We start from the raw sequence: 27,823 nt of genomic DNA, 5'->3' as shown, positions 1-27,823 counted from the left end.
AGGTTTTGCCGGCGGTCCTGCCACGGCTGCGGCGCCGGCCGGTGGGGGTGGCGCCTGCACTGCGCATGCGGCGCCGGGATGGAGCCGTGAGTGGCGGTGGCGGTGGCGGCGGGGAGCGGCCGGGGGGGCGCGGGGCCGGGGATCGCGGGAGCTGCCGGGGCCGGGTGCGGTGCGCCGCGAGACTGCTCTGCCCCGCAGTTCAGTGGTGGCTGCGGCGAGCGACTGTGCAGCAGCCCCGGGGCGGCCCGGCCCGCGGCAGGGCTGAAGGACGCTTGGTCGGGACGGGGAGGAAAAGTCCTTCTCCGCTCAGCGGCAGGAACCCGAGTTGTTATCCGGCGTGCGCACCTCATTTCTCGTTAAGGAAATAGATCGGTGGGGTTGGATTGATTTTTGTGATTATTTGACTTGATTTCTGCGAATCAGAAAACTCAGAGAGGCCACACGCAGAAAGTTTTCTTTCCATATGGTGAATAACCCCACATCTCAGGTTGTGTCGGTGAAGGCAAGAGAAAAACCTGTTCCCCAGGTGTCCCTCTGCACCAACAGAGCAATAACCCTGGCTGATCGCTCCGACATTGGTGAGCAATGCAGAAAAGACGTAAAACAGCCACCAAAGACAGGAGCTGTTTGGTATAACCATGCTCAGCTGTCATGTAACAGTACCACACAGTGCTGCTGCTGCACGCAGCTGTGTGTCCAGCACCCTTCATTAGCTGTTACTGTGGCATTGTGCATCTGCAAGGGGGAATTCATGGTGTGCTGGGGGACAATGGAGCCAGCAGTGGCCTTTAAAAGAGGGAAATCAGGTATGTGCCGGTAGTCTTGGTGCTGTGGATGTGCATAGTGTATTCCTTATGTACTTGGTGAGACCACACTTTGAGTACTGCTCACAACAAGAGAGGCGTTGAGGCACTGGAGTGTGTTCAGAGAAGGGCAACAAAGCTGTGAGCGCAGGTCTTATGGGGAGCAGGTGAGGGAGCTGGGATGGTTTAGTCTGGAGAAGAGGAAGCTCGTGAGAGACCTTACTGCTTTCTGCAACTGCCTGAAAGGAGGTTGTGGCGAGTTTGGTGTCACTTCTCCCACGTAACAGCAATTGGATGAGAGGGAACGCTTCAAGTTGTGCCTGGAAGCATTCAGGTTGGATTTTAGGAAAAATATCCTTCTCAGAAAGAGTGGTGAGGCACTGGAACAGGTTGCTTGGGGATGTGATGGAGTCATGTCCCTGGAAGTGTTCAAGAACTGTGCAGATGTGGCACTGAGGACATGGGTAGGGGGCATGGTGGGGATGGGCTGATGCTTGGTTTTCATGATCTTAGTGGTCTTTTCCAATCTTAATGATTCTATATGCAGCACTTCAAATCAAAGTGGTTCCTGTGCTTTCATTCGGGAGAGTCTAAAAGGAGCATTTGGAGGCAGAGCATTATAGGCTAAAAAAACATGCGTAAAAGTGAACTATTTGTGGTTTTGATATCAACTGCTTCTTAATCCCACTTGTGTCCCATCCTCTTCATCTGAAAGTGAAATTCTTAAGTGAAGAGCATTATAACTATTAAATGGTTTGTTTTTAGTGATGACGTAGTAGAGGCTGCATAGTGCAGGCAAGGGAAGTGGTGTGATGTTGAGGAAATGAGAAATAGCCTGAGGTAAACAATTGTGTAACACCTTGACACAAAACGTGGCTCAAAGAGCAAAATGTAACTCGCCTTTCTGTCTATTATGTGAATGGCTACTGAAAGATTACAGTTATTACAAGTATGCATTTCCATTGCTCGCCTGTCACAAGTTACATTGCTGTAGTTTTTACTGACTACCGTTTCAGATGTCGAATATATCCCTGTTGTATCGCTGTACATTCTGCTGTTTGTAGTTAGTTTTAATCTCATGTAGCTATAAAATATCACTTTCTATCCAAGATACCTTAAAAATCCAGGGTGTGACAGTTTCCTGACAAATCTGTGAATGTGGGATGTTTTTCCTTGAGCCTTATTAGGCTGCCTTGGCTGGAGTGAAAAGGCTTCTTCCACTGATAAAGGGAAGCACAATTCTTTACTCCCTTGTACAAGTGCTTCCGGAGTGAGGCTTCTTTTTGAATCTTCCCTTAAGTGCTTTCCAAATGTCTCATTCTTTTTAGGCCTTTCAGATGTTGGTAGGAAGTCATCAACTTGCATTTATCTGTGTTCATAAATTTTGTATGATCTCTTTCCAAAAGGCAGATGTAAAACAGTGAGCGTGCAGGAGAGTCGTTTTATCTGCCTGTCTTGTCAGATGGTGATAGGCTGAAATGGGACACCACAGAGTGACAAGGAAATTCTGTGAGTGCAAGGAGGGGTGACGGAAAATTACAGCACTCTGTAGGAGCGTAATAAATTGTTGTTGGCTGTCATGATAACTGCAGTTAATATTTGGCTGAGCTTTCTTGTTTACTCTTAACAAAAAGTGTTGTGTGGCGATTGTGACTTAAAAACAGTGAGGTGTTTTCACAAAGTCTCTGGAAGTTCTCTGGCACAGCATTTGTATCACTTCAGCACTGATGGAAGTGTTGGGGTGTAAGCTGCTGGGTTCCAGTGTTGCTGGTTTTGTGAGTAAAGGCCTTGATGTTTAACTATGTTTTGGCCAAAATCACCTTAGTTTAAGGTCTGGCTTCATAGTAAATGGCTTCTGAAGGGAGTGAGAATTATTCTTATAAATCTGTAGAGAATTCATCAGAATGGACTTTGGTGCTGTGTCAATAGGCTGAAGGACTGCTAGCGATGTCACACAACCGGTTTTATCTCCAAATTGTTGCTAGGTAGGATGGTTCTGCTGGCCAGCTGCATGCTACACAACTGTGGACTCACAGACCAGTTTAGGGAGCAAAGTTCAGTTATAGTTATCCTACCTGATCACATAGGACTTTAATGCACAGATGCATGTCCACAAGTTTGTATTTTCAGACTTTTTAAGGGGTCAGAAATCAGTGGGTTTCTTTTAAAGAGACGAAATGCTTCTGTTATCCTACAGACTGGAGTACTCCTATTTCTCAAGGGCAATATACTTTGTGATTTACAATTCGTAATTGTTGCTAACATGGCAATGGAAGTACCAGACGCTGATAACTGCTGGTGCAACAGCTTGAGATGGATACGAGTTGAGTCTGAGGGGATCTAATTCCGCATACTCGGTTATGTGAGCAAATTCTGTGCATGCTAGATGATCTTTGAGGTCCCTTCCAACTCAAGCCATTCTACAATTCTTTGATACTTTTCAGTATGTAACTCATTTTCAAATCCTTACATGGATCATTTCAGTGAATGTTCTTTTTCTCAGATGAGCTATTTCATCTCCATTTGTTTGTTTTTCTTCTTACCCTGGTCTTTTGCCTGGTCTCTGGGCAGATCAGTACAGCAGCACTGACCTGTGAAGTACCTACACCCATTCTCTTAAGTGAGACTTCAGGAGTGGCAATGTGAAAAGCAAGGGGAGAAGACGTAGCATGTCTGGTGTAAATGTCTCCTTGTAAAGTGTCAGCACACCTGCTTTTCAGGTGTATGCAAACCCATTTTGACTGTTAGGTGTTGCACCATCCAGGGAAACTGGAATAAAGAATGAACCAGTGTCTGGAATGGGTTTCCTCGAAAGCTTGTGAGCACACCTGTGTTCTGGTGCAACACTAAGGGAAGGTGCTGATTGCTGGTAACTGTACAGCTGTGAGTGCTGGCTGAGGGAACCCTGGTGACTTTCCCTTCAGGAGGTGAAGCTGCTTTACATGCATTACACGTAATACAGCTCCAAATGTCTACAAAAACCTGGAAAATTGGAAGCTCATCAACAGAGCCAAGGATGTGCATAGCAAGTCAGAAGTGCATCACGCACCAGGCCGTGGCTGTTAAGTATATTGCCAGATATAAGCTAAGATATGCATGATAGTTCCCTATGTATATATGTCACTTCTCTCACTTCAATTGTTCCCAGCACATGGAGTTAATTTTCATTTACTGGGCAGTGCTCAGTAGGTGCTCTTCCAGGGAGCATGTGGTATCCACTTAGGCTGTCACATTCAATGTAGGCATATTGGCATTTTTAAAATGATTTTCACGTAGCAAGCACTTTCTTGTTGAGATTAGAGAGTTCTTGTTAAATCAAGAGAGTACCCCACATGTGATGTTCTTGGTAAACAAGGATCATCTGTAGAACTGAAGGTACCATTGAAAAATTGTCAGTCAGATAATATGTCTTACTTATTAGTACTAGCACAAGAGTAATGGCTTTTAAGTGCACAAAGACTGAGGTGTTAAGACTTTGGTTTAAGAAAAGTAGTGTAGTTATTTCTCTGCAAAAATTGTGCAGACAAGTCTTGATTTGGAGCGCCTCTATGAACTGGGATTTTTGAAAATCAACTTAAAATTGCATTTGTCTGCAGGGCCTCTAAACTGGACTGGGTTGTTGCTCTATGCAAGTGGTCACAAAAGTTACCCTGTGTTTGCTGATGCTATCCAGAGTCCTGTAAAGCCACTTTGTGCAGACTTTTAACATTTACAGTCCCTTGCTTGCACTCCTCATTACTGCTGTGTTCTTTCTTTGTTTCCACATCATCATTAAACAGATATTTTGATATTTCAAACTCCACCATTAATTGAAAAAATGCAATTTATTCTGTAATACCTACCTTTAAGAAAATTTAGATTGTTATTATATGTTTTTACTAGTTCATAGTGAATTGTTTGCCTTGCTTTCTCTTTGGACAATAGAAAATCTTAGTATAAAAAAACATGCAAAATTTGTCTGTTGTGGGATATGGGTGTATGTGCCCATTCATCTGTCTGATAATCTCAAGTAGTTATCTTTGCTCTATAAAGTAGCAATAGTTTGTATTCTTTTCTTAGTATTGCATGTTACCACAAAGATTGGTTTAATATTTTTTGTGGAGGAATGAACAGTGAAAGGGATTGTATGGGAACTGTTGAGTCACAGCCTGAACCACTGATTGAGCACGTGGGGAAAGGACCTGGTCAGCCCAGGGTGACCAGGGCACAGGTGAAGGCAGTTCAGCTGTGTGATGAGTGGAGCCTGGCTGCACCTCTCTTAGACCTCATTTAAGGGCTGACTGCAGCTGAGGAAGGATCTCTTTATGGAGATCCCTCCTTGGTGAAGCTTTCCCCTGCAAATCTGGAATCTTCTGATACGGTTGAGCAGTTTTCTTCCCTTCCTATGTAGTACCTTTCTATCATGCTGGTCCTTCTGTCATCACAACCTTTGTTGTAACACCTTTTCCATTGTTATTGATCTGTCCAACAGGTACAGGGGTGGTTTTTTTGTTTGTTTTTTTTTTTTTATAATTTAGGAATATGATTGACAGCTAATTCTGTGCTTTCTTTTGTTTCTGTAGGCTGGCACCGATGCGATTGTATACGCTGTCCAAACGACATTTTGTCCTGGTCTTTGTAGTATTCTTTGTCTGTTTTGGTTTGACAGTCTTCATAGGAATAGCAGGTAAGGATGTTGCCTTTTTAAAATATTACCTTTTTGTATTCTTTGTCTTAGTGTCCTGGTATTTACAGATGTGGGTGAAAGCTAATGAGCGTACTGCCCCTGAGACATCTGAGGAAATATAACTTCTTACAGGGGAGGAACATTTCTTCTCACTTTTTTTTTTTTTTTTTTTTTTTTTTTAATAGGGATACTACCATGTTAGACCATTTAACAGCTCCTCACATGATATCTTATTTCTGTATCAGCTGGCATGATCTGTGCTGCTCAATGACAACCATCTTGACCAGTCTTTGCACCTGCCTCTATCTCTACCCCATCCTTCACTTCCTTTTAGAAGGAAGTGGCCTGCAGGGGCGTTTGGCTCATCCAGTCCTGCCTCACTTGGGCTTTTTGTGTGTATCCATACCCTATAGAAAGCACTTTATTCATGGTAACATTGAAAATTTACCTATGGAACAAGTCCATTGTTCCTGCTGCTTGACTGTAGAGGCCTAAGGTTTAAACAGAATTTATTTCAGTTCTTGAAGATTAACCAGTGTTTTTCCTCTGACTTGCCTAAGGATGCTGAAGGGCATTATTTTGTGACTAAAATACTAAAAAAATACTTTTACATTTTATATGAATGATACAATGGAAAACTGAGATTAGGTCAGTTTTAAGAATTGCTTAAAATTGCTTTACCTGAGAATGGGCGAGCAGCCATCTGTGCTCTTTGAGAATTTCATTCTTAATTAAGAGTGAATCCTAAAATAGAGCTGTAGGTCTTTTGTGTTATATCTGCCTGCACGCAGATCTAGTGCTGTGGGTGCCTTTGTTCCAGGGCTGCTGTAAGCAGTGCTCCAACATCTGCACTGTGCCAGGCTTCCAGGTCTCGTCTGTGGTTCCCTTCAGGAGTTGGCAAAGCTGGAAAGTTGTTTTCCTTGTGAGACTGGTTTGTTGGATGGCTTTGTTGACGAAGCTTGGACGCAGTTCATTATTATAACTTAATTATTTTTAAAAGAAAGTTGTTTGCCTTGGGAGGAGAGCCACGGAATGAACACTTACACTGTGGTGATTTTTAATGGCTTTGGCTGACAGCTTCATGCTTCCTGTTAACAGAGGGAGGGGCACGAACAATAGAGCGTTCACTCATCAAAGGGTGTGGTATGAGCCAAACTCACCAAACCCACGAGGTAAATGAAAAGGTGGGAGATGCATCCAGCTTTATGTGCGACCTATATACCATTCCCCATACAGTGGTTCTTCTTTTGAGAAGGTTAGCAGTCTTAACTACTCATCTGAGTAAAGAATATAGCTTACTCTGAGGAGGCTGTTCCTTTTCAGTTCTTGTAACCTAAGAAGTGTGGATTTGTTTTTTTTGCAGGTTACACTTGCTCGCTTTCCCTTTGTGTGTCTTTGTGATCGTTGTGGTGAGATGAGTGCAAGGACAGGATAAGTGCAGAACTCATTTCCTGTACCTATGCAGTTTTCATGTTCCTCATCTCAGAGTGGTTCTCTGCTTCCGAATGTGATTCTGTTAACTTAGCAAGAATAAAGGAAAGCAATAACAATGCAATTTAAGTACAGTTGTTGTTATTCTATTCAATGATAAGACCGCAAGATGTTTCTGTCAGATGCTTTAAAAAGCTTTAGTATATTGCTTACTAGAGGCACAGCAGTAGAACCGAGTTATTGTTTTGGTTGCTGTTCAGTTTTGAAAAACTGGGATTGTGGTCACTTTTCTCCAGTATTTTTTCATATCTTCTGGTTTATTTTTAAAAAGAGCTCTTCAGAAAGTTTTGTTCTGATGTTTTTTCGTTAATACTTAACTACTGAAATGTGATGCCTAATCAACTCTGAGCAGTTACAGAAAAGCAATTATGCTTTTTGAGATAAAAATGCTGGCCAAAAATGTACCCAGGCAGTAGTTTGTATGTACTTGAGAACCGGGAAGTTCAGTAATTCTCAGCTGGCTTTGTAACAAATAGCTGCTTGTGAAATTGAATTGTAATATGAAGCTTAAGATCTGTAAAATGGTTAATATTATAGTTAGAGTGGTTATAGAAGCCCAAGCAATACTGCATGTTTATCTTAACTGTCGTGTCAGCTAACATTAGAGTCTTGCCCAGAATGAGCTCATGAATGAGCTCACTCATTTATAAACCCTTCTTTTCTGTTGCTTCTCTTGTCATAACTTTGAATTCCATGGTCTTTGTAGAAAAACTGTCTTTATTGCATAGTTTTTAATACTAATATGGCTGGAACAGCATGTTTAAAGGATTGGTAACTTGTGTTAAATTGCCATACCAAACAGGAGAGAAACTTGGACAAGGAAGGCTAACTGGGACTGGAACCAGAGACCCAGGCACACATAGATGCCCTGTTTATTCCCTAGATGCTGTGCATCTCAGTGTTTGTTCACACCCCAGTATATACTTGCAGACCTTTTCCTACTATTCTCCGTGATTTTTCAAGCTTAGTTATTGTGTGTGTGTACTCATGCCTGAGTATCATTTCCTTTTCTCCCTAATCCTATTCTTTCTCCCTAGTCCTCTGTGTTCTTGCATATTTAAGAAGATGAAGGAAAGACCTTGTTGCTGTCTACAACCTTATCAGAGAATAAAGAAAAGATGGGACTAGACTCTTCTCATAAGTGTATGGTGACAGGGAGAGAGGCAACAGATGCAAGCTGGAATGCAGGACATTGCAGTTAGATATTAAGAACTATTGCTGTTGTATTCTTTTTAATCATAAGAGTGGTTACAGATTGCCCAGGGGTGTTCTGGGAGTCTCTGTGCTTAGAGGTTTTCAGGACTTAGCTGTATGTGATCCTGATCTAATTCCATCTCTTTGGAGGGAAGGGTTGAGCCAGACAGCTGCTGGAGTTTTTTTTCTAAAATAAACAAAGGTTTTGTATTTTCCCCATTTACTGCATACAAATGTAGAGGGGAGCAGGATGTGAGTGGACAGATGTAGTTAATCAGTACACATTCAGTGTGTGTGTCTTTATCTGGAGAAATCGGAGGAGTGATTGCCATAGGAGCAGGAATGTGGGAGAGAGCTGGATATCTCCCACTACAAGTGGACTTGAAACTTTGATTGATTGGATTGTGTGTTTTAGGAGAACTTGTTTGTAGAACTTCTGTGCAATTACATTTATTGCGATGGTATACGTAATATTTTACAGCTCCCCATTTTTATAGAAAGGAAGGGTCCCAATCTGGCTGGTTTGAGCACTATTCCTAACCACACTTGTGGGTTGCCTTCCTTGAACAGCCCATACGGTCAAGATCCTGCATGAGCTACGAAGTACAGTCACTGATTATGCAATCAAATACTCTACATGTACATAAAAAGGCATTATAATTGCTCAGTCAGATGCAAAATAATGTATTTGTCCAGTTGTGAGTGCAATGCAATATAGTTGTTATCTCCAAGTAAATTGGGTAATGGTAGCAGTTTGGCCATAAAAACTGGAGAGATAAGTGCAGTTAAAAAAAGCTGTTTTTTCAGATGCTTTTGCAGCCCTTGATTGAGCTTCAAGGTGCTGTAACAGCAGTGCCTCTGCTGCTCACTTGGCTTTTTCTGGAGCCAACTACTTTCATGACTGTGACACACAGGGAGGGGAAACATAGAATGTACAGCACGTAGCGTTAGGGAAAATACACCATGTCTTTGTTGTTGTAATTTGGAGTATGCATGTAGAACTTCTGACGTGGAGCTCTTGATTAATAATTTACACCCTATTTATGCTCAGGAAGATTATGGCAGAATCTGTTGGGGGGGGGGGGGGGAAGTTTATTAATGATATTGAGAAGCCTAAGTGACCTACCCTTCAGTTAGAACATCTGCCCGAGGGGGTGCTAGTTACCTGCTTAGCGAGGAAGTATTTTGTACAGTGTTTTGAAATCCTGTGTTTACACTGATCCTTCAATATTGTTCTCTTCCTTCTTGTTTATTATGTAGGTCCTAATGTAATTGAAACTTCTGTAGCGAGAACTGACTTAAATAACAGCATAAAGGTAAGGGTCAATAAATAGTGCTGGATTATCCAAATATTTTTTTATTTGGTATCCATAATGTCAGATACACCTTTTCTCCAGTCCCGTTATTTTAAGTGGTTCATTTTCTACTAGGAAGCTTCTTGGCCACCTGATGCTTTCCAATTTGAAACAGAACATTCAGTGCTTTTACTACCACTGTGTGACCCGGCACCAATTTTTAGTCTTTTGCAAGTAGGTAAGGTAGAGAGTTTTGTGATGGGCAGTGTTTCTTCACAGTAATTCTTGATGAAGTAACGCTCGTGACAGGATTCCCTGGTGAGCTCATGCTTGGAGATTCTTGTGAGGGTCCAAGACGAGAACAGGAAACAGAAAAACAATGTTCTCAGTGACAAATAATGATAACTCTCCTGTGATTTTTTTTTATTTTTTTTTTTTTTTCCTTTTTTTTTTTCTCTCTCCCCCTTTTTCTCAGCTGGGGAGGAAAGTCTGTTTTCCTTCTTGATTGTCCGTTTTCAAGTGGCCATGACAGTGCAGTATGACCTCTTATTGTGAACCTTTACTGTCTTGAAGTATTCCATATTAAGCTTTCATGTTCTCATTTTCAGTTTCTCTATTTCTGTCCAGTTCTTTGCTGTCAAACAAATAACTAAAATAATTTTTATGAAGTTGTTAACAAAAAATAAAAAAATAAAAAAAAAAAAATTAAGTGTAGTTTTGTTAAATGCCCTGACACTTCTGAAGGCTTGGGGTTTTGTTTTTTTTTTTTTTTGTCAATAGGTCTCTTACACACATTTAAATTGGTACTGTACTATGGATGGACTTAAAAAATAAAAAATACTTTTCTTAATTGATATTAAAAATGCCTTTCCTGCATTAGATTTTCTCTGTTAATGTTACCCTTTAAGCTTTTGAATGTGGGATTTATAGAAAACCAGTAGAAAGATAGTTGTGATTTACATACTTAGATTTACACTGTTTTAATTCTGTAGCGTATGGGCTGGGGTCACAAGTCTGAGTGGACTGATAAAGTGCTATAAATTACTTCTTTTGGGGGGGGCCTAAGTCTCTCATATCGGAACTCTTTTTATTGCTGCTGCTTTTACGTGCTTCAAGTAGTCAGTGCATTTTAGTGCTGTGCAAAATCCATGTGCTGCTTTAGCTGCTTCATTGAAACACATATATATGGGGTGCTTGTACTGTCCATGCAATAGCACATATTAAATTTATTCCTGAAAAATATTGTTCCTAATGTACTTTTCATTGTTATGACTGCAAATGTATTGTGAAATATAATGACTGATGCTAACCTTGGTGGGGTTTTTGTTGTGTTTTTTTAACAGCTGAAGCCTTTTAATTTAAGTTCGCCGCCACTGTCTACTTATAACCAACAGTTGTGGCTGACCTGTGTAGTCGAGTTGGATCAGCATGATGGTGAGAGTCTTACCTAGTGTTTAGGAAACTGCTGTAGCAACCTAATTTTGTGTACTATGTTTTTGTTGTTGTTGTTGTGTAGCCAATTCTGTTTCTTTGTGGCTGTGCTTGGTGGGTTTTCCCTCTGTCTCTCCATCTCTGCCCCTTGCCCTCAGTAAAGGGATGGGTTGAGCTGATCTTGAGAATTGGATGCAGCAGGTGCATGGGATACGTTGGGAGTTATTTCTATAAAAACTGCAGCGTGTAGAGAGTCTGTGTCTGTCTGGGGAGAAATTAGATGTGTAAGTTGTAATATTACTAACTGTGCAGTCAAGTTTCCCTGTATATACAAGAGAAATACTGTGATCAGGAATTCGTAACATATTAGGATTCAGTACAAGGGCTGTATGACTTCATGACAGAATATGTAAATGAAGGGGTTTTCTTGCTTATTTGTTTTGAAATTAATATGATTGAACCTTATTCCTGTGAAGTACAACCAAGTACTTCTGGATATCTCTTTTTAAGATGTTACTTCTGCATCCAGCAATAGCTTAACATTTTCTCTCTCAATTACAGTATCACTCAAAAAGAACGTTACTATGACAGTCAAAGTGCTTGGAGTGGTGAAGGATGGAAGCACCCCCTACGTTAATAATCAGGTTCACAACCGGACACGGTTGCTCAATTGTGCACAGGTATGTGTCTGCTTGACGAAAACTCTGCTGCAGTACTTTTACATATATTTGTGTGCATGCTCCATTACATTGCTAGTTTGTTTTTTTCTGTGGCTTGTATTTACTACCTCAAAAAGACCCCTTTTTTTCTTTTTTGTTGGAGCTTTCTGCCAGCAAAGTGTGCTGATTAAACAGATAAACAGTACAGTGGGAAGGAACGTTTGAACAGTAAAACAGGTATTGAGCTCTAGAGGAGAGAGAAATTCTTATACAGCAACTAGAAGAGCATTTGATTGAAAGCAGCTAGCTTGTGTGCTTGAAGGGGAGGGGAAATCTTCCCACACAAGAAGTTCCTAGTGAAACCTTTAGTTAAAGTTCTGAGTTTAAGGATATCTGAAACAGTTTATCCAGAATGAAATCCTTGAGGAAGAAATAGCTGAAGTTCTTTTACGAGAAGTTTGCTTGTTGATAAGATGTGTAATAAGCATCATCCGTATCTACGTACTCAGAAACAAGTTATATTACCAGTGAGTTTTGTAGAATAAATTGAAAGTTTTTAAATATTACTCTTCCCTGTATGTGTTCACAGAAATGCAGTGAAATCATTGTTGCTCACCTGGGCTACCTGAACTACACTCAGTACAACATATTTGTTAGTTTTGAAGATCTAAATAAGTTAACGTATGCAATACAGAATATTACTTTCACAGTAAGTATAAAGTTTTATTCTAGCAAAAGAGGTCTCTGGAGCAGTCTGCTTTAGTTGTAATAAAAAGTTACTTTATTTTTGAACATGAAATATAAAGGTGCATTGTAATAAAGCTTTCTGTCTCTGCTGGTTTCAGAGTTGTATTTGTGTTATTAGTGGTCTGGAGCAATATTTATCTTCATAGGGAAAGCATTTTCTTTCAGAACTTCTATTGCTGTTTTCAGGGACGGATAATTTTAGTGTAATTCCTAGAAGGTATTTAATGGTAGACAAGCGAGACTAGAACATACAGTTTTCTGCATTTTCACATAGAGATCTTGCCTTTCTAATCTGCTACTTTTTTTTTAGCCTTTCCAGGAGGTGTGTGAATTAGCAGGATTTTTTTTAGACTCTACAAATGTGCTGGCCTGAAAGATTTGAGACACAAAGGCAAATGGGAAAAAATTGTTTGACTCTACTTATGAGGAAGAAAAAATTGTTGTGGTTTTTTTTTTTTTTTCCTGAGTGAAATAAGCAGGCAGTTCCTAGCAAAATGAGCTGGGCAAGTTTCAGTACTAAAGTTTGTTAATAAAACAGTCAAAAGTGTGTTGAATCACTCCAAAAAGAGGTTTAGAAACATTTGCATTAGGAGAAGATGGAGCTAAACTGAACTTATAATACTAGTTATGTTGTATTCTGCCTGTATGTAACATTATGTGTGTCAGAGCAGGCAGAAAAGGAAACTTTACTGTAAAGCAGAAGTGGTTTATATATATTAAATGAGCTTCCTGAATCTTCATATTTGATGTATTCTAATTTATAAAGTGCATTGTTAAAAATAAGTTGTAGGGGAAGAAAAAGAAAAAAAGTGTTTGCTTAGTTGTGGATTTCAAGCAGGGTGAGACATTGGTGCATTTATAGTTCTATGGTTTATCATCTTGCTTTGCAGACTTTCCTTCATGCAAACAACCAAAAACCCAATCCAGAGGCTCTGCTTTCCTGTAGCAAGTGAACATACCAGTGTATTTTGTTAATACAGTGCATTGTGGTGTTTTCAGTTAACATAACAGATTCTTTCATAGATGAGGATCCTCCACATAAAATTTTCATTCTAATTTTCATTCTACTTTTTCACTTAAACCTCTATCTTGTCTTTTTGTCTTTTTTTTTTTTTTTTTTTACAGGTAGGTTAAATCCATTGAAAGGTAAAGCTTCTTGTCAGATGGGCAGAGCATACGTGGTGCATACATTTCAGAACTAGCTTCTGAAGAGAAGCAGGCCAGATATGAGAATTTCTCAACAGTGTTCATGCAAATTGACATGTTATAATGAGTATTTCTGCCCATCTAATAATTAGAGCACTAAGGCAGCTTTTTTCCTTAATCTTAAAAATACTATTTTGTATCTGGTTAGCTCATTTATTCTTCTCTTGGGTCTCACTTCTGAAAAAAGAACAAGCTTTAAGAAAACAAGCTCGTTACAGAAAGCACAGCTGTACCTTATCAACATTTTCATAATCAGTTTATGTATTTGACCTTGGTAATAAACAGAAGTTAGTCAATTATTGAAGTTCAAATTTTGAACGTGAGAGAGATCAAAAAGGATTCTCTCCTTGCTGATTTCGAAGAAATACTTTGATGTGTGACAGCACAACGAGTGTGTTACAAAGTGGCAGGGTAAAGGAGAAGCAAAGATACTAGTCTGCTTTGGTTATCTTTTCATTGTGTAGTTCCTTTTTCTTCACCTGAAGCAAGCTTTAACGTGAAAGACAGTGTCTGTGAATGTATCTTTGTATTTCCATAGTGACACGGGGGAATTTGGTTATACCTTCACATTTTGAAAAGCTGGAAAACTTTTGAATATCTGCAAAGGATGTTAATTATTGATGTTGTGTGACCTCTCTAAAAACATTTTTCTTGTGTTTTCTTGTAGTGGAAGACGTACAATCCAACATTTTCACAAGTGGAAATCTGGTTCCGATTTGTCTTTGTAGTTCTCACCTTTATGGTCACGGTAAGAGTATTGCTTCAGTGTTTTGGGGTAATGCTGCATGGTAGTGCTTTATTTAGTAGAACTTAGCCCCAGGCTGTCAAGTTGAGAAATTGTTGAATGGGTGTTAATAAAGTTTCTAAAATACTCATTTACTTGCTGCTTTTATGTAGTTACAAGTGGCGTTGTGGAACATTAAGAATAAATGGGAGAAACTTGTCTTTTTTTTTTTTTTTTTTTACACTGATTTTTGAATTTAGGAGAGACGTTTTCTTCAAACAAAAAATTCTGATTAGATCCTAGAAAAATAAGATGGCTTGTTCAGTGGGCTCAGACATTAGAATAGGATGCTCAGACAGTCTTTGTTCTCTGTCTTTGAAAATGAGTAAAACTCAATTGAATATGACCTTGATCTAACTTTAGAGTCATCGCTGTCTTGAGTGGGAAGGTGGACCAGATGACTTGCACGTGTCCCTGACAACCTAAATTACTCTGTGATTTAGATTATCTATCACTTCACAGTTATGTCCCTGGAACATAAATGTCTGGGGGGAAAGTAAAACAGTAGAACAATAAAAAAGCAAAATTCTCAAAGTAAGATTTAAAAATACTTAGCTACTTTCATAGCATTTCTTTCCCATGTGTGAGGTCACTCACTGATGAACTGTGAATGTTGTATAGGATCTGGGTATGTATTTTTTTAATAAGTGACTTTAAGTGGAAGTTGTTTGTAGTGTGTGACCAGTAACTAGGCAGCCTTTTTTTTTTTTTTTTTTCTGGCTTCCTTTTCAGTTTGAGAGTAATTTGTGTTGAGGTTAGCTAACAAGGTTATTGCTAAAGGAAGAACAAGACTCCTGTTTCGCTGTGTTATCAGTGTCAAAGGCCTTGCAAAGTGGTGTTTGCAATGTGCTGTATGTCGCTATGTAGGCTATTTTTTCCTTCTAAATTTTTTTGTATGTTTTTAGTGTCTGTTTGCACATTCTCTGCGAAAATTCTCCATGAGAGACTGGGGTATTGAACAGAAATGGATGTCTATCCTCCTTCCTCTCCTCCTGCTTTACAACGGTACTGGTTTTTTTTTTATAAACTATCTTCTTCTTGTTTTTTTTTTTTTTTTTTTTTAAAGAAAGAAAAAGAGACAAAATGCTCAATTTTGGCCTTGAACTTACAAGCAGCTGTCTATAAGGCTTCAGAAAACTAATTTATAAAAAAAACAACAACCCTTCTAAAACGTCAAATTCAAAGTTATAATCAATAGGTAGGCTTTGTTCTTTTCCCTCAACTCCATTTAAAATTGACTGCAGTAGGAGGCTGCAACCATGCTGACCCTTTCACGTGTAAAAGTAGTTTCTGTATTTGTCTGATAAGCCTTGCTTCTGTATTTTTCATATGCTCATGCTGTATGAAAACAGAAGCTGTGTTGTAAAAATAGAAGTCTTGTAAATGACCTCAATTTCTAACACTTTCTAGCAGTATTGAAAGAATGTTTGTCTTTCAGGTATTCTGAGGTTCATCACCTAGGAAAGTGGTTTAGCGGAAGGTCTGTTAAAACACAAAGTCTTTCAGAAATGTTGGCAACTACATATTTGTGTAGTTTTACAGTCAATTGCAGCTGAAGGCGCCATTTTCTTTGCAAATTATTGTAAGCTAGAACAAACTCCAATTTCACAGAATCACAGAATCACCCGGGTTGGAAGGGACCTCAAGGATCATGTAGTTCCAACCCCCCTGCCTAGCAGGGCCACCAAACATACACATTCAATTTCAATACAATTCACAATACAATTCACATACAATTTCATTTAGTGATGTAATTTTAAAAAATCTTTTTCTTCTCAAGATGAATTCAACTTATTTTTAGTAAAAGACTGTTCTTTTTTCCCCCCTCCGCTTAACTTCTTTTGTTTTGTTACAGACCCATTTTTCCCCCTTTCTTTTCTGGTGAACAGTTGGTTTCCTGGAATGCTGGATGACCTATTCCAATCACTGTTTCTGTGTGCGCTGTTATTGTTCTGGCTTTGTGTCTACCATGGTATAAGAGTACAGGTAGGGGTGCAACCATATCTAGCATGCTTACTGAAAAGACAGTACTTGTTTATTCAGTTATCTCAAAAGGTGACAAATTAAAAACTTAGTTAAAAACTAAGTGGCATTTTAATCTTAAAGTACAATGTAAGAAACAGAATTAAAACATTTTGTGGTGAAGTAGAATGCATTGAGATTACCACACCTAAATAAGATAAATGGAGACGGTCTGCTCAAAGCTTTGGAATGATGGTACTGTTGTTCATGCTTAAAGGGTTTTGTTGTTGTTTGTGATGGCGGTTCATTTTTAAAACCACTTTATAATATTGCATAAAGGAAATGTGAGTTCTGGGGCAGATTCCTATCATTTCAGTATCAGTGAAATATGTGGGACCTGAAAAGCAGGATGCCCCAAATCTTCTGTATCTTAACTTTAATGCAAATGATACAATTTTGTATCTTTTTTTTTTTGTATTCTGCAATCAGCTGTAGAAGTTAAAAATACTGAAGGTGGTTTTTCTTAATCTAATTCAACAAATGAAACAAAGGAAAGGCTATTTTATTCTGCCACGATGGATTCAAATCTCAAATGTGGGTTCTCTCCTTGACCATGCTATTGTTTTATCAACAGGGAGAAAGGAAGTGCTTAACCTTCTATCTACCCAAATTCCTTATTGTTGGACTATTGTGGCTTGCCTCTGTTACGTTAGGAGTATGGCAAACGTGAGTAACTTAAGACGTAATGCACAAGTTATGAACTGAAATTGCTTTGGAGTGGGAAGTTTGTTTATAATTGTCTTCTTCCTCTTTGTGCCATAGAGATGGAGTTGAAATTACATTTTGTTTTGCAAAATGTGACTGATTTGAGAACAAAATTCTTCATGGACAATTTAGTAGTACATAATTTTATAAATTAGAGTAAGAACTAGAAGTCAATATGTCAGTATGTTAGGGCTCCCTCCAACGCGCTCTTCCTATTAGCTTTTTCAGTATTTGAAGCATCAGTTGCTCTGTTACCACAGTTTAACAAACCTCTTCAACCTGCCCAATTGGTATTAACAAATCTTAGCCAAGCCATGCTTCTCAAGACCGAGTTGATGAGTTCAGTGTTTTTCCTCTTTCTCACTGTTTCAGTCACTTACGTGAAGGTGTCAATATTCCACGCAGAAAACTTTGTCAGTTTTGACACGTTTTTAAATCTCTTAAGCATTTTACTCTCAATTGCTTGTCTGTCACTTTATTTCTCAGTATATATTTCTTGCCATTGCACATTTTTTAAAGTGGTGCAATTGCAGGGAATGTTGTTTTTAATGTTTTATCAGCATAATTTGTATGAAGTAAAGGTTTAAACAGCTGTTATTTGGGTATCATTCTTACCACCAAAGATGAGATTGGAACAGTAAATCATGAAGGCCTGTAGGAGTTTACAGAATTACACATTTCCTATAAAGATAAAAATAGAATAAAAGAATCATCCAGGTTGGAAAAGACTCTAAGATCATGAAGTCCAACTGTCAACCCGAACTACATTGTCCCACTACCAAACCCTACATATCTCAATACTTCTGGAAATGGGGACTCCACCATTCCCTGGCCAGCCAATTGTAGTGTTTTAGTACCTTCTCCTTGAATAAATTCTTCCTGATGTCTGATTAAACCTCTACTGGTGCATCTTGAAGCTGTTGCCTCACCTCCTATCATCTGTTACCTGAGAAAAGATCCCAACACCCTCCCTGCTGAATCTCTTTTCAGGCTGTTGTAGAGAGCGGTGAGGTCCCCCTCAGCCTCCTGCAGACTAAACAATCCAAATTCTCTCAGCTACTCCTCATAAGTCTCGTTTCCTAGTCCCTTCACCTGCTCAGTAGTTCTTCTCTGCGCACAAGGAGGGAGTCTGGACATGATGGCTACCAAAATCATCCATATTCCTTGAAAAATGGGATTTAGGAAGGAAAAGGATGTCATGTAAATTGTCTTTGAAATCACTGGCATTGCACTGATTTCTACAGCCAGGATCTTTAGTTCTAATCTTTGTGTAGTAACTCTAAACACTTTCTTTGTTAGTAGATTTCCTGGTCTGTGTATTGTTTTTGACCTTGTATTTTGTAGTGTTATATGTACCAATTTTTCATTTTGAATTTTTTCTAGTGTTAATGAAGTACATGATCCTACATATCAATACAGAGTTGACACAGGTAATTTCCAGGTAAGTCAGAAATATTTCTTTGATCTTCAGTTGTCAAATGTAGTTAGGCAATGCAATGAAGGGCATTTGCTCTCAGATTTCCATTGAAATCTAACAGTTTAGAAAATTGTTGACCTGGTGATCTTGCTTGGTCTACTAGGGTACTTTGCATTTTGCTTCAGATCACATGTAGGCTATATTGAACTCCAACCCAATGAGAACAGTCTTGCTATAATCTTGGGTATCTGGAGACTCAACACTACATGTTTTGTCAGGGACTCATGACTGTGGGAACCAAAAGATGATTATTTTTTTTTTTAAGCTTCTTAAGTCAGTTTTGTATATCTTGACTCTTCCCAAGGTCCTCTGTACTAGAAAATTTAAAACTTCCTTACTGGAGAGGAAGATATAATTTATATGGTTTCCTGTATAATTCTCAGGAAATATGTTTGTTTAAAAAAAAAAAAAAAAAAAAAAGTGTACCTTGACATATGCCATCCTCATTTTGTACTTCCTTTCATACTTTCCCTGAATAAATGCACCATTCTGTACTGTGTTTTGGAAATCAACAGTTTCTGTTGCAGGGTACAACTGAAGAAAGCAGGAATAGACCAAACTTTCTTAAATAATATTCTTTATATAGGGAATGAAAATCTTCTTCCTTGTGGTGGCAACCACATATATTCTCTACCTTCTGTTCCTGATAGTGAGAGCATGTTCAGAACTCCGTAACATGCCTTATGTTGGTAAGTATTCCTTTTGGTTCTTCTCTAAGCAGGCTGTCTTCTCCTAGATGTAGGTGTAAATTCTCTAATAATAATTTTTCTCAATCTTTATCAGATCTCAGGTTAAAATTCTTGACTGCATTAACCTTCGTAGTGCTCGTCATTAGGTAAGGCTTTTCCGAGAATATTTCTCAGTACTTGAATTTTTATATATTTAAAGTCTTGAAAGAAAAAGTTATTTTTTTTATAATATACTCAGTGAAACTGAGAGGTGTTTGGTTTTTTTTTTTTTTTTTTTTTGAATATATATATTTTGCTTGGTAATCAATTCATAATTTTTGGAGCCCTTTCTTAAGATTTTTATAGACAGTTTTGATTTCCATTACTGCCACAATACACTGGAAGACTTAGCAGGAGATATATTTTGTATTGCTGAGTAGCTTGCAGTGCATTGTTGACCTCTTTTGGAGTTTTGTAAGCTGTGTTCTGTAAAGCAGAAGTTTAGAATTACTTTTACATTATTGTTTATATCTGTCCCCCACTCCAAGCAGTTATTTCAAATTGCTGCTGGCTTTCGGGTTGACTTTAGTGGGTGAAATATGACAAAAGTAGACTTTTTTTTTTTTCCTTTATTAGATTGACTGCTGAATTTAAATCACCAAATAATCCTTATTAATTTAGAAATATGAAAACAAAATGTGTCTTCAAATAAACAGCACTTGAACGTAATTACTTTTTAGCATACTACTCTATCAAGCTTGCACTTAAATTTTGCATTTTAAAGGCTCATTATACCTATATGCCATTACTTTTTTTTCCCCACAGCATTGTTATACTCTATTTACGCTTCGGAGCACAAGTTCTACAGGACAACTTTGTTGCTGAGCTGTCAACTCATTATCAGAATTATATCCTTGTGTTGTGATGCTGCTCAACTGGGAATATTAATCTGGTTTTCCTTAGGAAGTACTTAAAGATGATTTACCTAAGGACTGAGTATTTTGACTTTTAGGTGGACTTTTGAAACCCTGATCAAAATTGATAAAGCATCATGTCACTTTTTTCTAGTAGCTGTTTGTAAAGGTTATGAGCTGAGACAGTTTCAGTCTAATTTGTTTATATCAAGTAAACCACAGCTGCATTTGCTACTCTTCAAAAGGAATGAAAGCCCAGGCTTTGTTTTAGTGGTGAAATCAGAAATATTCTATTTTAGTATGTGCTTCACTATTGAAGAGAAGAACTTTTCTCAGCAAATATTACACTTTAAAATTGAAGATTTGTCTTCAGTTAGAACTTTACTTAGAAACAGCTTGAGTATACTAGTTGTCAGTTAATCTAAAAAAACAAAAGCCAATTGTTCATCCATTCATGCTCTCAAACTTTATTGTGACAAAAATTCTTTCTGTTAGAGCAGCTTACATATGTTTTGAATCTCATTTCCAAAGTTTACGTGAGGGGAGCTATATTGAGAAAAATCCTTGACGCTTTCTACCAGCAGAATTCTTATCATTTTATGGTTTATTGAACTTCTATCTCTACACATTAGCCTTCGTCTATTCCCCCTCAAAGAATGCGCTGTATGGTAAGTGTAAGCAATTTGTAGCATCGTAGAATGGCCAGGGTTGAAAAGGACCACAATGATCATTGAGTTTCAACCCTCTGCTATGTGCAGGTCACCAACCATCAGACCAAGCTGCCCAGAGCTACATCCAGCCTGGTCTTGAATGCCTCCAGGGATGGGGCATCCACAACCTCCTTAGGCAACCTGTTCCAGTGCGTCACCACCCTCTGGGTGAACAACTTCCTCCTAATATCTAACTTAAACCTCCCCTGTCTCAGTTTAAAACCATTCCCCCTTGTCCTATCACTGTCCATCCTTGTAAACAGCCTTTCCCCCTCCTGTTTATACTCTCCCTTCAAATATTGGAAGGCCACAATGTGGTCTCCCTTGAGCCTTCTCCAAGCTAAACAAGCCCAGTTCCCTCAACCTTTCCTCATAGGAGAGGTGTTCCAGCCCTCTGATCATCTTAGTGGCCCTCTTCTGGACCCACTCCAAGAGCTCCACATCCTTCCTGTACTGGGGGCTCCAGGCCTGGATGCAGTACTGCACATGGGGCCTTGCAAGTGCTGAGTAGAGGAGACAATCACCTTCCTCTCCCTGTTGACCACCCTTTTTTAATGCAGTCCAGAACACAGTTGGCCTTCCAGGCTGCAAGCTCACTCTGTTGATACATGTCCAGCTTCTTGTCCATCAGGACCCCTAAATCCTTCTCCACAGGGCTGCTCTCAAGGAGATCTTCCCCCAGTTTTATGAATACCTGGGATTGCCCTGACCCAAATGCAGCACTGTGCACTTGGCCTTATTAAACCTCCGTCGTCTGGCAAACTTAGATGACAAGAGTTGGCATATTAGAACATACTGTGTAATGTCCTTACGTATTTTCTTGTCTCATTAATTTCTATTTGCTTTGCACTAACAGAAGCTGTGCTGTTCCTGAGTAATTTAGTATTGGAAATATGAGGGAATACTAAAATAGTTACAACTAATAGACTTGACTTGAATTCTTACACCTTTTTTCTGATTGAGCTTATAGTCAATGTGCTTGCAAATACTGCTCTAACTTTTGAGCTGACTCACAGGCAGCGCTTAAAGAGCAAGAGTACTTTACTCATACTTTATTATAATAATAAAGTTAATATATTTACATGCTGGCAAACTTGACTGAAATATGGAAAACAGGCTGATGGAAATGTAGGAATTAAGCTGCTCTCTAACTTGGGGGGGATCTTGGGGAATCTGGAGGGGCTTGCTGTGTGGAGAGGAATTCACAGAGCCCGTTTAAAGGGGAGGGAAAGGATTAAATCTGTGGCGCTTTTTTTGCTTTCCTAAGTATAGGGTATGATCTGACTCTCATAGTGATTGTAAAGCATTATTCCTATCTAACAGATAAAGATTCTATAAAGCATGTTTACGTAGAGAGCATTCTCTCGCATTTAAGCGTTGAGTTTAAAATATACTGGGAATTGTGGGGTAGGAAGGCACGAGATTCTGAAGCTGGTGCTTTCTCTAAGCTTTTTAGATTTGAGATTGATTGTACTGTTGCAGGAAGATGCTGTTTTTTGTTATGAAAGACAAGACAAATGGTGAGGTGAGAATAAAAGGTTGCTAGAGGTATTAATCTACAGAAGTTACAAAGTAAAAACCTGCTAGAAAAGAAGATGCTTTTGGCAAATTGATGGATTGGACTCTATTGCATATAATTTAAAACAGCAGCTATCAGCAACACGTAGTACAGAAATCAATGGTTTAAAAACAGGAAAGACAGATTTGTCATAAATAGCCAATAGAAAGTATGTACGTTCCTTTTGTCTCACGATGAACTTACAAGTCCTTCCTTCATCTATTACAAGGGTGGGAAAGAGCCAGCTAGTTGTTAATTTACAACTTTGGTCTGCTACATTCAAAACTTGGAACAAACAAGGTGTTGAAGCCTATGCTTTTGAAAAAAGTATGAACATTTGAATAATCACAATGATAATGTATGACTTAACTATTTGTAAATAAAAACGGTATGGCATGAAACTGAACAAGGGAGGAAGTCTGCTTATACAACCTGGGACATATATATCTGAAAATATGAAGAGAACATTATGTCGTTTCTTAAAATTTTAAGAACGCCATGATGATGTGGGCTGAAGGGTGGAGAACTTAAAGGAAAGAATTCTTGGATATAGTTTTGTCAAGTTGTTGTCGTGATTGCCTTGTAAGTTTTGGGTCTATTGCTTCAGTGTTGGTGTAAAAGTGCAGCTGTGTTTCTAAATTTAATATGCTAAATTAACCCTTGTTTGTATTTTTCCAGAATCACAGTTGAAGGACAATCCTGCTTTTTCTATGCTGAATGACTCAGATGATGATGTGATTTATGGGTAAGACTATAAAATAAGTATGGGGTCTTTTTGGCGTGTTGTTTTTTGTAATATTCTTTTCCATCTTAATTAAATAACTGTAACTGAAGACTTCGTAGATTATTAGTGAAAGTAGACTGCCTGTGTAACAGAAGTAGCTTATTGGGAAACAAATACAATGAGAATGGGTGTTATTTTGATTATTTTGGTTTTCTTTTCTTTTTGGTTTCTCAAAGGAATTGCGAAGGCTCTGACACAAATGGGTAAGTTAGTATTTAGGATAGAACAGGACATGGAATGAAGGCAGAAAGGTACATGAATGGAAAGGAATTCCTTCCAAATTGGGAAAGATTGGAGGAATCAAGTTTAGTCAGCTAGGGGGTGACTCGTACAGAAATGCTACAGGGAGAGATAATTGTCCATGTGAAGTGTCCGTCACTTATCAAAATAGCAATAACCAAATGTAGCAAAACTTCCAGGACTTGTGTGAGTTTATGTAACATTAAAACTACAGTAGCAGCTGAAAACTTAACTGGGTCAGGCTTTCCTGTGCTAGATGCTGAACAAACTGCTTATCTGCCCTTGTTGTTTTCACCTTTTAAGCAGAGGCACCGAAGGGCTGACCAGTGGGAATGGTTTAATATTGCAGTAACCTGAACAAGCCTGTGCTAGAGTAGCTGCGTGCTGAAGTGGCTTGCCTTCATTTAGTTAGATGAATAGTGGACCAGCAGTAGTGCCAGCTTGCTCGCATGCTAATCCTTGTCAGTAGTGGTTTGTAGCTACTGCAGTAATCTTTATTGTATATCAGCCTCTGGAGAGAAGTCGTACGTATTTTTCATAACCCCAGAAGGAAGCAAAAGAAATACAAAAATACAAACTTTTTACTCAAGTAACAATTTGATGCCTCGTTGTATTTTAGAACTTTCCTATTTTAGACTTACTAACTGATTATTACGTTCAGAAGTTCTCAAAAAAAATGCCTGTTTCACAGGAGTGACTATGAAGAAATGCCACTTCAGAATGGCCAAGCTATTAGAGCCAAGTTTAAAGAAGAATCAGACAGTGACTGATGGAGTGATTTTGATACAGACAGACTTGTTCAGATGGAATTAAAGCAGTTTTGAAGTTTTCCTAGATGGACCACTTCCTTGGCTTACTTACAGTCTGCTGTCATCTGAACATGGAATTCCAGGAAGGACATTCTGCTTCTGTTTCTGTTTACAAAGGTAAAGCTGAAAAGAATGCTTGAAAAGGTTGTGGTGGGAACTCAAGGAAACCAAAATTTATATGAGTCTTACAAAATGCCTGTTGGCAGGATGTCTCTGGACTAATATTTAAGTCTGTGTCCATTTTGAGGTGTCACAGGTTACATACGGATCTTAAAATTGCTTCTTTGCTGCTTGGTGGCTTGTTGTTGTTTCCCCTCCCCTTAGGATTATGTAGAGCACAGCATCTTAAACCTCTTGCATTTTTTTCTAGCTCCTTTTCTGTTGTTCACTGCTGTATGAAGTGCCTCTTTTCCCTTTCATTTTTCTACCTTAGTCATTTAGACTGGAGGCAGGGATCGATGTGCTTTAAGGTTCTTTCTTCTGCCTCTGTTTTTTTTTTTTAATATTATTTCTTGGAAATGCAGAAAATCAAAAGCTTCCCATTCCTCCTTCTAAGAGGTTGTATAGACTTCAAACCGTTGTTTTAACTCCATTTAAATGGATTTACCAGATATGTTATAAGCGTGGGATATGTGCAAATAGGTTCTAGTGAGCAAAAATGGGCTGTGGTCCAAAGTTATTTGTATGATACAGGTTTCATAACATGCTTTACCACCCCAGCAAAACTGTTTGTTTTGTTATTGTTGTTGTTTTCAATAGCCCTCTAAATAGAAAATATTTAGGCAGAAGTAAACCTCCGAAGGAAGTCAGAACTTTTGTGTGTGTGTGTTCTGGAGGAGATTGTTACGCTTAAAAGAATACAGTATAAAGTTCCACTTCATATTTCCAAACATTTCATTGTAGATGCTTTTTCTACATCAGACTTTTTCATGAAGTTGTATTTATTGGCAGTTCTTATGCTTTCTGGGAATAATTACAGGTGCTTATGCCTTGAAGTTGCTTAACAGCTTTTGAGCACGTTCTGTGCATAGCTCAACTTCTCTGTCATACCACAGTTGCCAGCAGTACTGCTTGAAATTTTCACCCATATATTTTATGATTCTTTATTCCAGTATGTGCTGGAACAGTTATATAGGAATGCAGTATTCCTCATACAATGATGCTGCTTCTCTTTTTAAAAGCTGTTTTTCTTCCACACTACTGCTCAGCTCTATATTTATCTGGATGCTGTTTGTTTCCAACTACTTCTGAATTTTCAAAGACTTGACCAGTCTCTTCTTTTTTTAAGAAATAGATTCATAACTGTAATGTACTTTTGTAACATTTCTCTGCCCTGCTGCTGTGGAAAAGATGTATTAGGCAGAAAATGGTGCTGGCTTACACTAGTAAATCATGCTTACGACAGACCCAGTCTAAGCAGAGCAGTGCAATGAAGTTGTACTAAACTTATGAATCACATGGGGGGGCATAGATTTATTCAGCATTTCTACAGCTGGTTTAGGTTATTGCAGCACAATAACCTCCCTGTAGCTGTTCAAGAGCATTAAGGGGAGACTGGGAGACTTCACAAAGTAACACTTTACTTACAGATGATCAAAGGAGCTGCTTCAGGTGGTTGCAAATACAAAATAGTGCAGATTTAAATCTGCGCTCCGTTAGAGACACTCTGTTAGCGTGGTAAGACTTTGTGTGTCTGTATAATGTGTAATTTTTGAGGATATTTGGAATTTACAGAGTTGTGTACCGTTACTGTTTGTTAGAAGCCAAAGCACTATTGTGTGGCTAAAGCAAGGAAACAAAGTGAGAGGGGGGCTGGGAAGAAGGCGGGGGAGAGAGAGAGACAGATTTTAATTTTCTTGTTAGTTGGTGTCCATTTAGAAGAACATACAGGGAAACATTACAGAGTTTTTTGGTTTTTTGGGGGGTTTTTTGTTAGTGAACTCTAGGAAGCCATATTTTCAGCATTTTCTTTTAGAATTTTTTAACAAGTATAGGGGGTGAGGTTTTTAACCTAAAAGAGATGAGCCCAATCTTATTTTTATTATCCTCTATGTGATTTTCTTGGGGCTTACAGTTGTTTGAATTTGCACAGTTAGACTCCAAAGCCAACTGGACATTTGTTGTGTACCCCAGGTCCCTTCCACTTGCACTGGAGTGAGTACAGGAATTAGGTTTTCAAAAATTCAGATCCTTGCCTATTCAAATCTCTTTGACTGTCATATTGTTTAATTCTGTTGTTCCAAATTGACAAAATACTTGATTTGACAAATGTGCAAAGTGTACTGTTTCTTATCACAGTCTGAGCTGGTTGTTATAGTCAAACCTGAAGTAGAGTGTCATGCTTTAGATTTCATTGCCTAAAAATATTTTAAATCTAATTTGGAAAATGTGGTATTCTTTCAAAGCTGTTCTCAGCCTGTTTCACTTGCCACTGTATACCTTAAATTTCCCACATGACTACATTTGAAATGAAAATAGGAAAGCTGAGATAGCAAAATAGGTGCTTCAAGTTAAGTGTCCCACTACAGAAGTAATTTAATTTCTTTAGAGATTGTCTTAAGCAGTGTTTGCCATATAAAATAGTTCAGTATTTCAGAAGTGCTAGAGTGTAATAGTAAGCTTGACTGGAGAACTGTCATAGCAAAGACTGTTCATAAGTGAAAAAGTGAAGCAGATCTGCTAGCAAGATGTCTCAGCTTCACTCTCCTTATCGGAGATAGTATTTGAGGAATATTACAATCTGGATTGCAAACAGCTTGGGAGTAGGTGGCATAAATTCATCACCAAGTAGTGTACTGTAACCTAAGGATAAAACAGAAGACATCTGGATAAGAAGCTATGTTAGGCTTTCTTTTTGTTAAAAATACTTCAATATTTCATGCCCTTCTGGAGCTTGGAAAATAAGGAGATAGCACAGATGTAGCACTGCTGCTCTCTAGGAGATGCTTGCTAGTAAACAACTGCAAGACTTCCATGTCCATTGTGATTAAGATGGGACTTTCAGGGAATCAGATATAGTTGAGTATGAACCCGTTCACAGCAGTTGTTTTCTGAAGCGTGTGCTTTAGATGGAGTTGGTGTTAGGAGTGGTTGGAAACTGTCCTGGGACCGGCAAAGAATAAGTAGCATAAAGTTCAACATGAGTAAGGAATTCCAGGAGACCTATGGAGCTAATTTGGTTAAAAAAAAAAGTAATGAAGGATGTTTTAAGCTAGAAAAGACTTCAATCTATCTCTGAGCCAAAAGACAACTTTGTATTCAGTCACCTAGTTTTTGCCCACTTCCTTTTGCATATGCCAGTAAGAAACTTTGCATTACTGTAAATTTTTTCAGAGGTTTGTAAATATGTAAAATGAAGCTAAAATATGGAGTATTTGTGTACCAAAATGGTATAAAATGTGTAAGATAAATGCTCTGTTTAATAAGAAGCTGTAAATTAAATGCTGCTTTGACAAAGCGTGCATGGGGACATGTTAAATATTGTGTTTAGGGGTTGTATTAAGGACAGCAAATTATCTGTTATGTCGGAAAGCTTCATTCTAGTCTTAAGTACAAACCAAAAAATACCACTTCAAGCAAAAGTTGAGTATTGAGTTTCTTGGAAGACTTCATGTGCATAGTCATTGTTAAATATGTTCATAATAAAGTTTTATATCTTTA

At 38.5% G+C, this 27,823-nt stretch overlaps 1 protein-coding gene across 2 annotated transcripts; it reads left to right on the top strand.

Moving 5' to 3' along the window:
• Positions 1-19: 19 nt before the first annotated feature.
• Positions 20-27,823, top strand: TMEM181 (transmembrane protein 181). Of its 2 annotated transcripts, none has more exons than XM_042814064.1 (17): positions 20-86; positions 5,366-5,469; positions 9,415-9,470; positions 10,793-10,883; positions 11,442-11,560; positions 12,129-12,248; positions 14,160-14,240; positions 15,182-15,281; positions 16,132-16,262; positions 16,873-16,964; positions 18,387-18,444; positions 19,067-19,169; positions 19,264-19,315; positions 19,974-20,056; positions 20,641-20,730; positions 23,009-23,075; positions 24,046-27,823. In XM_042814064.1, exons 1-17 carry the CDS (start codon positions 79-81, stop codon positions 24,122-24,124), a joined length of 1,434 nt encoding a protein of 477 aa, XP_042669998.1. In that variant the 5' UTR covers positions 20-78; the 3' UTR covers positions 24,125-27,823. The 2 variants fall into 2 exon arrangements, with proteins under 2 accessions (XP_042669998.1, XP_042670006.1); XM_042814072.1 differs by lacking the exon at positions 20-86 and adding an exon at positions 5,116-5,274.

This window comes from Centrocercus urophasianus, unplaced genomic scaffold, assembly GCF_019232065.1.
Source record: "Centrocercus urophasianus isolate 14NV4802_14NV808 unplaced genomic scaffold, USGS_Curo_1.0 seq_10, whole genome shotgun sequence".
Lineage (NCBI taxonomy): Eukaryota > Metazoa > Chordata > Aves > Galliformes > Phasianidae > Centrocercus > Centrocercus urophasianus.
This window is presented reverse-complemented; position numbering and strand designations above follow the sequence as displayed.

Coding starts and splice junctions, on each gene's coding strand:
- TMEM181 (XM_042814064.1), top strand. Junction 14,241..15,181: donor TTCTCACCTTTATGGTCACG/GTAAGAGTATTG, acceptor GTATGTTTTTAG/TGTCTGTTTGCACATTCTCT. Junction 18,445..19,066: donor TTGACACAGGTAATTTCCAG/GTAAGTCAGAAA, acceptor TTCTTTATATAG/GGAATGAAAATCTTCTTCCT.